The sequence below is a fragment of the Paramormyrops kingsleyae genome, chromosome 4, assembly GCF_048594095.1.
Source record: "Paramormyrops kingsleyae isolate MSU_618 chromosome 4, PKINGS_0.4, whole genome shotgun sequence".
In the NCBI taxonomy this organism is placed as follows: domain Eukaryota; kingdom Metazoa; phylum Chordata; class Actinopteri; order Osteoglossiformes; family Mormyridae; genus Paramormyrops; species Paramormyrops kingsleyae.
The window spans coordinates 18769669-18782954 of NC_132800.1; the positions used below are offsets into that span (position 1 = coordinate 18769669).

At 46.3% G+C, this 13286-nt stretch overlaps 1 protein-coding gene and 1 long non-coding RNA gene across 4 annotated transcripts in view; one reads left to right on the plus strand and one right to left on the minus strand.

Moving 5' to 3' along the window:
- myom1b (myomesin 1b) overlaps positions 1-13286 on the plus strand; it is a 37165-nt gene that overhangs the window by 22031 nt on the left and 1848 nt on the right. For 2 of the 3 annotated variants that reach the window (XM_072710762.1, XM_023838891.2), the window contains 19 exons: positions 535-661; positions 891-1075; positions 1483-1597; positions 2890-3046; positions 3343-3449; positions 3565-3609; positions 3728-3864; positions 5547-5691; positions 6411-6470; positions 6584-6651; positions 7848-7961; positions 8696-8731; positions 8998-9085; positions 9780-9818; positions 10518-10623; positions 11149-11312; positions 11641-11677; positions 12433-12455; positions 12996-13051. In XM_072710762.1, the coding sequence (XP_072566863.1) occupies positions 535-661; positions 891-1075; positions 1483-1597; positions 2890-3046; positions 3343-3449; positions 3565-3609; positions 3728-3864; positions 5547-5691; positions 6411-6470; positions 6584-6651; positions 7848-7961; positions 8696-8731; positions 8998-9085; positions 9780-9818; positions 10518-10623; positions 11149-11312; positions 11641-11677; positions 12433-12455; positions 12996-13051 (1809 nt within the window). The remainder of the gene's footprint in view (positions 1-534; positions 662-890; positions 1076-1482; positions 1598-2889; positions 3047-3342; positions 3450-3564; positions 3610-3727; positions 3865-5546; positions 5692-6410; positions 6471-6583; positions 6652-7847; positions 7962-8695; positions 8732-8997; positions 9086-9779; positions 9819-10517; positions 10624-11148; positions 11313-11640; positions 11678-12432; positions 12456-12995; positions 13052-13286) is intronic. The other variant, XM_023838890.2, reaches the window with a different exon arrangement.
- Positions 9986-13208, minus strand: LOC140588769 (uncharacterized). Its single transcript, XR_011989947.1, has 2 exons — positions 12971-13208; positions 9986-11394 (listed from the first exon to the last, which is right to left on the minus strand). It is a non-coding gene; the product is annotated as an uncharacterized lncRNA (long non-coding RNA).

A 13286-nucleotide genomic window follows, 5' to 3' on the forward strand; every position in this document is an offset into this window, starting at 1 on the left:
GCATTCCTGTGTCAAACAAAACCAGCTGAAGTGATGAATTGTATACTTAATTAGCTGTTTTGACGCAGTGGTATACTATGCAACTAAATGATTAGATTATAAATGACTAGTGATTAATTAGGAGGTATTTACAAAAGCTTGGCTTCATTATAGTGAAAATGCCCTAAATCTAAGTCTAGGACGATGGATTAAAAAATAAGTGATGGTTTATAATGAAAATTACATGGGACAACTTGGCCTCTGTGTTTGGAAAGATTTTGCATGCATTGCTGTTACGTGCATGGCCGGCCCAAGGCATAAGCAGATGCTTAGGGCCCAGTGGCCACCAGGGGGCGCCCCATCTGATCAGCTTTTTACAATGGGAAGGAAGATGACAAATGACAACCAGGTTAATCACATTTTGCTTTGGGGCCCAAAGAGGGATGGGCCAGCCCTGGGTTCTGTGGTATCCTTTGTAGGGGAGGCTTTGATCTGAGGGCGAGATTTCCACGGTAGTGCCCGGATAACGTCTTTGAGCTCCGTCTCGCTTTCCAGGTGACGGACCTGAAGGAGAACAAGCTGTACCAGTTCCAGGTGCGTGCAGGCAACATGGCGGGAGTGGGAAGCCCCTCTAAACCCAGCGAGACGTTCAGGTGTGAGGAGTGGACCATCGCTATTCCAGGTGTGACGAGCTCCCACCAATCACTGAGCACAGATTGTAGGGTGCATGGCATGTACAGTCAGGTAGCTGACTTGTTACATGTGTGGGAGCCCTTTAAAGACCAATCGAGAACCTCGATACAAGCTCTCCAGCATTGCTAATGTGACTGGAGCTTGTTCGCCCATTTGTGTTCGATAATGATAGCTGATTGCTGATTGGCTCTGCCAATGGCGCTGCCCCCTGGCCACAGGACCGCCCCATGACCTCCGGTTGTCGGAGGTGCGCAAGGACTCCCTGGTGTTGCAGTGGAGGCCGCCGGTATACCAGGGTCGCGACCCCGTTAACGGCTTCTACATTGACATCAAGGAGACTGAGGCCTCCGAGGAGGCGTGGAGAGGCGTCAACGAGAAGGCGACTAACAAGACGTACATGAAGGTGCACATGTCTACCAGCAGGGGGTGTAATGGGTTAGGAACTCGGGGGGCCGTTTTTGGTTTGGTAAGAAAAGGTTTGGTACTGAAACTGGTTGGACTTCTAGAATTTGGTCCACTAGAATTTAAATCTTGAAAGTTAAAATGAAACCCTTTTTGAATAAATAATGTGAGATATCTGTCAATGAGTGCTAGAGTGTTTCAGCAAGCTGACCAGGACCGTAGCTGCTTACGGAAGTGACTGACAGAAGAGCTTCATTATGGAAACATGGAGGCAACGTGGCTTATTATGGAAATCGACTGACGGAGGAGATAGACGGGGACTGGTAGACGGGGACTGATAGACGGGGACTGCCCAGGTGATGGAAAGGAGTCAAAATACCTGATCTGATTCTCCTTCCTTGTGCACAGATCAAGGAGCTTAAGGAGGGGGTGTCCTACGTGTACCGGGTGCGTGCCCAGAACAAGGCTGGTGTGGGCAAGGCCTCCCAGGCCACGGAGCCCATCCTGGCCCAGACGCGCCCAGGTAAGCCTTCATAGCACAGAACCAGAATCCTTAAAGCTGGCAGTAACCCAGCAAGGGAGGACAACATGACTGTCATATGAGCAGGGGGCCAGCTAACCTTTAATGACCCCAGGGCTAGCGTGGCATGTGAAACACGCTGCACAGACAAGAGAAGTGATACTGCGAGGGATGTGGGCATTGAAACTGTAATATACATTCAGGGCACAGAGATATGCTCCCTATACATCCAGTGCCGGCCTGGCAATAGACTGCCATCCCATCCAGGGTGTCCCCTGCCTCGTGCCCTGTGATGGACTGGCATCCCGTCCAGGGTGTCCCCTGCATCGTGCCCTGTGATGGACTGGCATCCCGTCCAGGGTGTCCCCTGCATCGTGCCCTGTGATGGACTGGCATCCTGTCCAGGGTGTCCCCTGCCTCGTGCCCTGTGATGGACTGGCATCCCGTCCAGGGTGTCCCCTGCATCGTGCCCTGTGATGGACTGGCATCCCGTCCAGGGTGTCCCCTGCCTCGTGCCCTGTGATGGACTGGCATCCCGTCCAGGGTGTCCCCTGCCTCGTGCCCTGTGATGGACTGGCATCCCGTCCAGGGTGTCCCCTGCATCGTGCCCTGTGATGGACTGGCATCCCGTCCAGGGTGTCCCCTGCATCGTGCCCTGTGATGGACTGGCATCCCGTCCAGGGTGTCCCCTGCATCGTGCCCTGTGATGGACTGGCATCCCGTCCAGGGTGTCCCCTGCATCGTGCCCTGTGATGGACTGGCATCCCGTCCAGGGTGTCCCCTGCATCGTGCCCTGTGATGGACTGGCATCCCGTCCAGGGTGTCCCCTGCATCGTGCCCTGTGATGGACTGGCATCCCGTCCAGGGTGTCCCCTGCCTCGTGCCCTGTGATGGACTGGCATCCCGTCCAGGGTGTCCCCTGCCTCGTGCCCTGTGATGGACTGGATAAAGAGTTTAAAATATGAATGTATTTGCTGTTGGCACAAATAATTTTTTAGCTAGTAGCTTAGTGAGAATCTTGCAGTCTTGGGCTGAAAAAGTGCTGATGGTAGATGATGGAACAATTAGCTCTACTGTACAGCTCAGTGCCAAGCTTATCATAAGTGTTAATGGATGGATGGATGGATGGATGGGTTTGTGGATGGATGGATTACCCAGAACAGGATGGCAGTGATATCCTTTTACTTAACTGAACACTGCCCTGACGGAAAACTAGAGGTCCCCACAGGAATCACCAAAAAGTAATCATGGAAAATTTTAGTTTTTTTTTATTTATGTAATTTTTTCCACCGTAGGCATCCAGGAGATCGTCGTGGAAGTGGATGATGAAGGCGTGATCTCGATGAATTTCGAGTGCTCTGAGATGACGCAGGACTCAAAGTTTGTGTGGTCCAAAGATTATGAGGAAATCAAAGATTTTGCTCGCCTAAACATGGAGACCAAGGGGGGAAAGTAAGTGTGTGTGTGTGTGTGTGTGTGTGTGTGTGTGTCCATCCTTCTTTAAGGTAGTATTTCATTTTGCAGGTTATAATATTCTGACGTGATATTCTGATATGATGTTATTACCAGGTTATAATGACTGTCAGAGTAAGAGATTTTTTAAACAAATAAAAAAAATCATTCTCAGAAGGATGAACACTATAAAAACAGTGTTATGTGATATTTATGTCCTTTGTTTGTTTAATCACCTTTTAAGGATTTTACATGTAATGAGGTGGCTAATTTTGAATGCTTTGTGCCCCTTGCAGGTCAAAGGTCACCTTTAAGACCCCAGACCAGGAAGACCTGGGCATCTACTCCTGCATGGTAACTCACACAGATGGTGTCTCTGCCAGCTACACCTTGACCGAGGAGGGTGAGTTAGGGGGTTTTCAGTTGTACCCTTGAACATTGTGCCACTGGATCGTCTACTGTCCAGTGACAATAAGGATAATAGTAATGACTGGTGACTCTGTTCTCTTCCCTCTCAGGCTTGAAGGAGCTCCTACAGATTAGCCATGATCATAAGTTTCCCAGTGAGTGCAGCTTCTCATTTTCCATCCTGTCCTCCCCTCTTCACCACCACCCCCCGACTGCAATTGGCTGTCCATTGGCTTGGGGCTGAGGGTGCTTATGACAGCTCCTTCCCCGCAGTTATCCCCCTGAAGTCGGACCTGGCCGTGGAGCTGCTGGAGAAGGGCAGGGTTCGCTTCTGGCTCCAGGCTGAAAAGATCTCCGCCAACGGAAAGGTGGACTACGTGTTCAACGACAACATCCTGAGTCAGGGAGAGGTGAGCTTCCCCGTCCACCTCGACCCAAAACAGACCCAAAACCCTAAACACACACCAAAACAGCGTCAGAATCCCCAGCATAGACTGAAAACAGACCCAGAACATAGACCCAAACGGTGCCAGAACCTTCAACAAAGACCGAAACGGTGTCACAGTTTTTAACATAGACTGACGCTGTATCAATACCACCAGAAACAGACACATCAATGCATTCTTGATAATTCCAAATTTGTGAATTTCCAGCCTCCCACTTAAAAAAAAAAAATACTAAAGAAAGCTTGAACGGAATGGACCCGTAATGCAAATTTTCGCAAGATAATGCTAATTCCGCTGCCATTCAATGCTAACCTAACACGGCGATTCTCACAGACGTCCCAGGAGAAATGTGCACATTATAAATTATGACGTACATCATGTGAACAGTAAACAAGCGTTTGTCGCTCTCCAACCCTGCCAGACCTATACTGAGCCGACCCTTCCTCAAACTGAAGCGAGGTGGTCCTTTCGCGGTACTGGTCGGGTGCAGCTTGGTTCCAGTATGCCAATGGAAAAGCACCAATAGTCTTAATGGGATCATTAATTTCATGTGAAATAGATGGAGCAAGACAAATTCTTTTCATCAATATTTGACTGTCTTTTAAAACTTTGGAAATTAGCCCAAGTTTGTCTATTACCATTATTAACTAACTGATGTTTTGTCCCTTACTGAAAATGTAGTTGAAGTTCCCGAAAATGACTCAAGTCCTAACCTGGTAAGGTAAACTTCCTTTAATGAGCGAAAGAGAAAGCGAAACGAACAGAGTATCCCCGTCCCAAACCACGGTGACTTTTTTTTGGAACCAGGACATTTTTCAGGAACTAGGAATTTCTGTCACATTCCCACTGCAGGAACTCAGTCCAATTGTGGTTCCTCAGAGACAGTTCCGGAACCTGTTTTAAGTCATCTTCCCTTGCTGATGACCAGTTCTAATACTAAGAATAGAAGTACAGAGGATGGTAAACATCCCCAGATGGCCTTCTTGCCACGCGCCAGATTTCAAGGATACATCGGTTCCATCCTCACCAAACGAGATCAATCCCATGATTCACTGTGCCCCAAGTTTGTTCTTGGAAGGCAAATTAGCAAAACCGGTCTTGCCAAGACCACAAGTATGATCTTTGTGTTGTTGGCATTGAGAAACAGCTCTCATTAGAGATATAACATTACATTGTTTTTTGTTCTGTGGAAAACAAAAGATTTGCTGGCCAAATGTAATAATTCATTATCAACATGTCGCAGGTTGTATAAATAAATTATAAATAATAGGCTGTGTCTTGTCTTTCAGATCACGTGATCGATCCCCCAATAACTAACAAAATGACTTATTATTTTTGCGTAGTGGTGTAGTTTCCTATGAAAATGTGTGTTAAAATCTATCTTACGCACTTTACGAACTTTAGGAATCTCCCATGCTTATTTAGCATAAAGGTCCCAGTTCCTGTTATGCGGTGGGAAAGTGACACACAAAACTGGCTAGGAACTACAAAAGTTCCCAGTCAAGACAGCCAGGAACTTGGAACCAGGAACTAGGTTCCTGAACTTTAGTGGGAAAGCGACCTAAAGCGGCAGTGTCTACGCTGTGGAGGGCATGCGTCTCCTGACTAAGGTAAACTGAACTGGAACGTGACTCTGCTCTCGCCAGAAATACAAGATGAACTTCGACAAGAACACAGGAGTCATCGAGATGTTCATGGAATCGCTGGAGGCCAAGGATGAGGGGACATACACCTTCCAGATGAAGGATGGGAAGGCCACCAACCAGTCCAGCCTGGTGTTGATTGGCGATGGTACGCCGGGCAAGCTGTAGGGCTTCTTTTGTTCAGAGGTCCATAGAGAAAAAAGGTTTCTAGGCAATACGACTGCTTCTCCTGCTAAAGTGGTTCTAACACTTTCTGCTGTCGCATCCCACCAGACTATATTAAGTTCTCCAGGTGCCATCATGACCGACGATTATATACAGAGATACCTCTGTCTGCCATGAGAGGGAGCTTGTGTCCCTTAGTTTGAGAACTACTTTCTTAAAACAATCTTCCACTGTCACCAACCCATAGAGACCTACACACATGCTCTTCATTCCTACCGGCAGTGTAATATATCATGCATGTTGTGCTTCCCTCTCAGTGATAAATGCATCTGAGAACATTCACCACTTCTACATTTTTTCCATAGCTGTCTCACTGACGACTTCCAGTGTCCTTGCTGCAAGCCATAGAAATTTTTCACTTTGACAGATGACCGCCTCTGTTGCCCCAACTGATCACTAAATAATACGATATGTCTCCTTCGCAAGAGTTTGTATCCGAAAGGGTATTACTTTTATACACAGTTAGACAGGTGGATTTTTAACTTAGTATTCCAATCACCAAAAAAGTTCAACAAAACTTTATTATACAAGATTAATGCAAAATTAGCCAGTTAAAACAGATGAACGTCACATTTGTACCAACTGCTAAAATAACTCGCAAAAGACTATGACTGTTTTGAATTTTATTTGCTTTTTTTGCAGTATTTGATAACCTCCGAAAGGAATCAGAGTTCCAGAGGAAGGAGTGGACCAGAAAACAGGGTAAGAACATGATCCAAAATCTCCCACCATCCTGGTGGGCTTCCATACTTTTGTGTCGAGTCACGCTCTTTTCTGTGAGCTTAGTTGTGTTTTGTTGTGTTGTTTTCACACAGGCCCCCACTTTGTGGAGTACCTCAGTTATGAGGTCACCCCAAACTGCGTGGTGGTGTTGAAGTGTAAGGTGAGATGGTGTGGGACCTGCTCTCGGGCTTAGAAGTAGGTCAGGACTCTCTAAACACAGGCCTTACACATAACTATGGGGAAATGACTGTGTTCCCCCCCCACCCCAAAAAAAAAAAAAAAAACAGCCCCTTATGATGGGAAAGTTGTCGGTACAGACCTGTATTTCAGCCTGAAAATGGCTGGCTTACCTCATGAATTTCATTCGTTCATAACGACATTCTTCCTACTGAAAGTCTTACCCAGAGCTGCGAATACAGCCAGAGGAACTGGCAGAACCCGAATCAGTATCTCCTGCAGATAAAGGTGTTTGTTAGCAGAATTTATATCACCAATGCAGTGCATGTCGACTGGTGGGAGTGTTGGCAGAGGTATGCAGAGGTACAGTCAGTCCCTCTACAACGCGACTAATGCGTTCCTGAAAAACCTCGCATTCACTAAAATCACGTACTAAAACACTAATATCCAATGGAAAAAAATAAGGCTATGGTAATGCGACTCAAAAACGTAGTAACTTACGCCAAACGAGATGAATTCTATAATAAAAATGGTGAAATCAGTGGCCAATAATGTAATTGTTTGCATTTTAAATAAGAAATAATTAAAACATTAATAAATTATATCATAAACATGAATGGGTCTCATGAGAATTGCCTTGAAACTTCAACCAAACTTGCTGAACTCGCTATCTTGTCGAGTCAGGGCCACCGCGCAGCCGGGCATGCGCACAGCGCAAACAGCACAAACAGCACAAAGTATGCGGAGGGCCACTGAAGGCAAAATGGCTAGCGGCAGTCTATGAAAAGCCAATTCAAGAGAATAAAAAAGGATGCCTTTTTTAAGAAATTTGCCAAATATTTTAATACTTTAACCTGTGCGATATACAAAAAAATGTATTCTTTTAGATTTGAAAACCAGTTCAACCGATTCACTAACAATAAAAAATTGGACATCACTGTCGTTCACTTGGATAGCTGTTTTTGCGTGGAAGTAGTCTTTCCCGCTAAGACCATAATGCGTTGTAGTTTTGCGTAGTGCTGTTCTCACCAACTGAATGCAATTCTGCATGGTATTGGACTTGGGTACTGCTAAATCGGTCGCGTTAGAACAGATTCTTGATGTGACATCACGCGTTGTGTAAGGAGTCAAACCCCAGAGCTGGTGCTCTCAGGCTTTGCTCTCTATCGCTCCCTGCAGGTGGGGAATATTAAGAAGGAGACTGTGGTCATTTGGCATAAAGACGACCGGGAGGTGAAAGTGGATGACAAACTCTCCTTCACCGAGGGTGTGCTGACCCTGGAGATCTCCCAGGTGAGCGGTCACAGAGAACACATCCCAAAACAGGCCGGGCTTCATGTGTTATAAGAGCTAACAGATTCCAAGAAAAAAATATATCTACTATGCTACAAATATACAAAGATCAAATGCAACATCCAGAAAAGACGTCTTTCCAGCAGACTGACTGAGAAAACTGACTTTCTGAGCATTACTTCCTAAATAGAAGACCTCTAAGTTTATCAATGTGTGTACATAAGGTTTATTTTAGTTGTTTGAAGGATGTGTATGGTGTGTATTTTGTTTTCTACTTTAAAGAAATAATTTTTAGAACAGTAATGCATAACTGTAATAATGAGTAAAATATTCTATTCTGTTAACATGTTCTTTACAAATATTTTGAGTGTCTTCTGATTATATAGATTATTCTGGTCATATCAAATAATAAGTGTGAACATATTTGGTTCGTATCCCACTTGGGGGTGACACCAAAGGGGTGAGAACCGTAAAAGCTGAGTCGTTCACTGGGTTCACATCATCCCCAAGCCCCGTACATGTCAGATCCTTCCCAGTATGTGAGGGTTGTGCAAACCAGTAGATTTGTTGTTTCCCAGCGCTCACCCCCCCACCACCACCACCAGTGTAGTGACTGTTTGTGGCCACTAGGGGTCCCTTGCAAATGCGTGGTGTGAATGTTGGTGAAAACTGCCACTGGGAGCGCATATCTGACAGTGGGCGAGTCCTAACATAACGTCTGTGTCTTATTGCAGCTGAGTACCACTAAAGCCCCGGACACGGAGGGAACTGTAAGTCTCAGGAGCAAGGAGGATGTCTTTGGGGGTTTCGTTTACACACTGTTGCCATAACAACTTTGTGACTGCTTGCGAGTGCATTTTTTCCCTGCTTTTCCTGCAGCAACCAAAGCAGGAGAGAAAAGCTTGACTTTTCGGGAGCTTGACCCGAGGAATTCTCAGCTGGAATTCCGGTTTTCCTCTCTATCGAAACAAGGGTGACTCCGCCCTCCCCCTTCCAGCCAAAGCTGGGCACTAAATCCCACCCATCTCTCCCGCAGATTTCGAAGAAAGATGCCGGCATCTACCAAGTGACCGTGAAGGATGACCGAGGAAAAGACACCTCTGTGCTGAAACTTGTCGACCAAGGTCAGCGTCAACAGAGCCAAAAACAAGTGGCTGATCGCCTCAATGGTAGACTCTAAGTCACAAATGACTCAGGGAAGTTACAGCTTCTCAGAATGATGGCCACCTTTTGATCAATGAAATTGAGAGCCACTGATGGGCATCAGGATGTGATTTTACACAGGGGCTAGTTACCATGGCTCTTTAAAATAATTAGTTTGACACAAATCAATAATGAGTAGATGACACCAACTTGTTCCAGTTTGGAATGGAGGAATGACCCCCGACCTATTGCAGTCCGGTTCTGAGAAGGTTCTGAAGGGCGTTCTGGTTCCTAGCTGATGACCAAAAGTTTTGGCAATGACTCAAATTTTGTGTTTCGCAAAATTTGCTGCTTCAGCAATTTTAGATTCAGTACGGTATACTGAAGAACAATTCAAAAGTTTCAAAGGCTTTATAAGAAAAACATTTCATAAGTTTCAAAGGCTTTTATTAACAAAAACATCAAAAATTCCCCAGATCTTAATCCCATTGAGAACCTTTGGTCACTGCCAAAACGTTTGGCCATGACTGTACATCTGGCACACAGTGATCCACCATAGTCTCCTTCTGGTGTCAGCACAGATGCGGCTGTCAGCTTGAGTGGTTTTTTTGAATGTTTCAACCAGTTAAAGCAGTTTTGAGTGTTAATGTACTTCCAATGGTTGATGTGTTTTAGGTTTCAAGGACTTGATGAACCAGGTGTTCAGTGTTATCGGTAAGTCTCTCGATGTCTCTGGTATCTTCGGTGACGACTTGGCTGGTGGTTCGGCTGCCTGTCCGAAGTTAGCGTGCTTGAGTTATCATCTCAGGGAAGATGCTAAAATAAAACAAAAACCAAATTTAAAGAAGCACCAAGATTCGTATTGGCCAGCCGGTGTTAGCTCTTTGGGTGCTCATAAATGGATCTATGATTAAGGATCTGTGGTTGACTAGGTTGTCAACTTGTAAGTCATCAAAATTACCAGTAGGGTTAAAATGGATCCACTTCATGCTTCTTCTTTGGTAGGACCTATAGCTATAGATGGCCCTGTTATCACAGTTCGGAATTTATATCTCGATATCATGTCTGAGCACGTGAGTAGTATTTTTGCCTCATACTTCCATGGTCAGGAGTTCAAATCTGACCTCAACCATGTGTGTATGGGGTGTGCATGTCCTTCTGTTGTCATATAGATATTCCTTTAGGTACTCATAACTCCTATGCAGTTAAGCTAACTGGCATCTCTAAACTGTCCATTGTGTGTTTGTCCTCTGATGGACGGGCATCCCGTCGGGGGACAGACGCTGAAGATCTGCGTTGTGCTCAGTAATTAGCGGGTCTTCATTAATAACCCGCGTAGTACATGCTCCCAGTGCGTAACCCCGGAGCAGCATACCAGCCCAAGACCCTCAGCTTCTCTCTCTGTCCTCATAGCCAACTCATCCACACCGCTGAAGATTCAGAGCACAGAGGAGGGAGTGCGACTCTACTCCTTCGTCAACTACTACAACGACGAGCTTCACGTCACCTGGCACCACAAGTACGGCGTTTCTGCCCGTGTCCGTTTATGTCTCTGCCTAAGGGTCCCTGTATTTATATTCTGTGGCTGGGCAAGGAGGGTGCAGATAAATATCCCTTTGCGGCGCAAGGTTTATTAAAAATATACCAAAAGGGGGGCAGTCAGAAAGCCGTTAAGGGCGGCGGACCTCCAGGATTCTCCCTCCTAGAGAGCGTTGACTTGCCCGTTTGGACTTCTTACCTAAGTAGGCTTTAAACCTTCCCAGTTTAGGAGATTACCTGTCACCTGTTAGCACTCCCTGAGGCTGACTGTCAGGAAGCCATGGTTACCGTCAGCCTGCATGGGACTGATCGCCCCCCTGCTGGTATGGGGTGAACTCCCAGAAACTATGTCAGTTCAACTGGGGTTTTTGTAGCACCATGTTTGCCAGTATGCGTATATGTACGTCCATGGGTGGATATTGCGCTGTGTGTGTGTGTGTGTGTGTGTGTGTGTGTGTGTATCCTTGTTAACCAAACCCTGACCGTGACCTTAACTTGACCCCAGGGACTCCGCCATCACCTTCACAGACCGGATCAAGAGCGGCGTGGTGGGGGAGCAGCTCTGGCTGCAGATCACCGAGCCCACAGAGAAGGACAAGGGCAAGTACGCCATCGAGTTCTTCGAGGGCAAAGGCGGCCTCCGCAGGAGCGTGGATCTGTCCGGCCAAGGTGAGGCGTGCCTGAGTCTGAATGGCCCCATCCACTGGGGGCGTGCCAACCAATCGGGGTGCGTTCTGCTCCACGCCCACCCCTGCAGGGCCAAACAGTGGTTCAGATAATATTACTTAAACAGATCACCTTTCACAGGGTGGCATGCAGTTTTTTTACAATGTAGAAACACGACCCATATCTTTACTCCAGGCTCTTTCGCACGTTATGCACATACTCGTACGCTCATTTAAGATGATCCCCCCCCCAGCATCTGCATGATTCCTGGGTCATTGCAAAGTCAGCAACCCTCCCTTATAAATCTCTCCCTCTCTCTCCCCTGACTCAGCGTTTGATGACGCCTATGCGGAATTTCAGAGGCTGAAGTGAGTAACTCCGTTATGATAATATTGTTTGTTGGCTACCTCACATGTCCTTCAATCAGTAAAGGGCGCTATAATTTATATATGGCAGTATAAGAACTTCAGGCTTATTCTCCATGTGGAGGTACAACTAACATCCCCAGCTAATGTGAGACTTTGTCTTGTCTTTCACAAGCCTGATCCTTAACCGCTCTACCTGTTTCTCTCATTTTTATGCGGCGTTTCATTCAATATTTTAGACAAATGGCGGTGTTTCTCTTTACCTGCCTGAATGACGTACCCCTCTCTTGGTCAGCATGTGGCCATTTGGAAAAGCTGGGTAATGTGTGGTTACGTGGGTTAATATATGGTTTACCTGTGGTTGAAAGGTCACAGATTCAAACCCACGACAGGCAGAGTGGTTACATCATTGGGCCCTTGATCAAAGCCCTTAGCCCCCCCCCCCCCAATTGCTCAAAGGACCATCTGATCCTGCTTCTTGAAAAATGTATGTCACTCTAGATAAACCATCTGCCACATAAATAAAATGTGCAATTGTAAAACCCTGCTTTATGCAACAACACATCCTCAGTGCTGCATTTTCCAGTGCCAGGCAGGATGGATGAATCGCTTTCTTTTCTAGTTGAAACGGATCTCTTACAATAAGCGTTAAAAATAGCTCAGAGGAATCGTCAGCTCAGACGTACTTCCTGTTGTGCAACATGCCGCCCAAACCTTGCCTGCTCAGGCCATCCTAACATCTGCCCCTTTCTTCACAGGGCTGCCGCCATTGCAGAGAGAAGTGAGTTCATACCCCTCCGGGCGTTAAACAGGAGACGTTGAGAATGTGCCCCGCAGGCCTGCATGAGCCTGGGCTTTTATTTTGACAGAGGTTCCCCCGGGCATCATGCGCCTTTGGGTTTTTCCATTGTTTGCTAGACTAAATCGACATTTTGTCTTTGAAGTTGGATCAGTCGGGGCTAGTAGCTTCCACTCCCATCAGAAGGAACTTTAACATATATTAATAAATATCTGCAAAAGGAAAACTGCAGAAATTAAGAGATTTAAAGGTTATTTGAGTTCTGCTCCTTTAAGGGAATTCTTGGTGTTTTTTGATTTGAGATAATCCACAAAGTGTTTAATCTTGTTGCTGCAGTCATAGCCATAGGGGAGAGTGGCTAGGGAGTGCTTAATATACAGAAGTTAGCATAGCTAGTTATAGTAGTTGTAGTTTGAAGCGGAGGACACAGTGAGGTAAACTGAGCCCTTAAACGCACCTCCTTTACCTCTGGCGCCCCCATGAGGTTGTGCCCTTACCTCCAGCGTGTGCCCTTTCTTCCAGACCGAGCCCGTGTGGCGGGAGGACTGCCCGATGTGGTCACTATCCAGGAGGGCAAGGTAATCTCCAGTGTGTAGGGTCATGTGACCAGGCCACTTCCCTGGGTTCCAATCAATGCTCCCAATGATCCCAAGCTCTCACACCAGACCCCCCATACGCCCCTAAGTGGGTGCCAACATAAATCTTAAAACTCATGTCTGTCAAGACTGTAGCAGTTAGTGGATCATCCACAAGTCTGATCTTGAAATCATAATAAGACTGTTATACTGAAAAAGAGCTCTTGACAGGTCACTT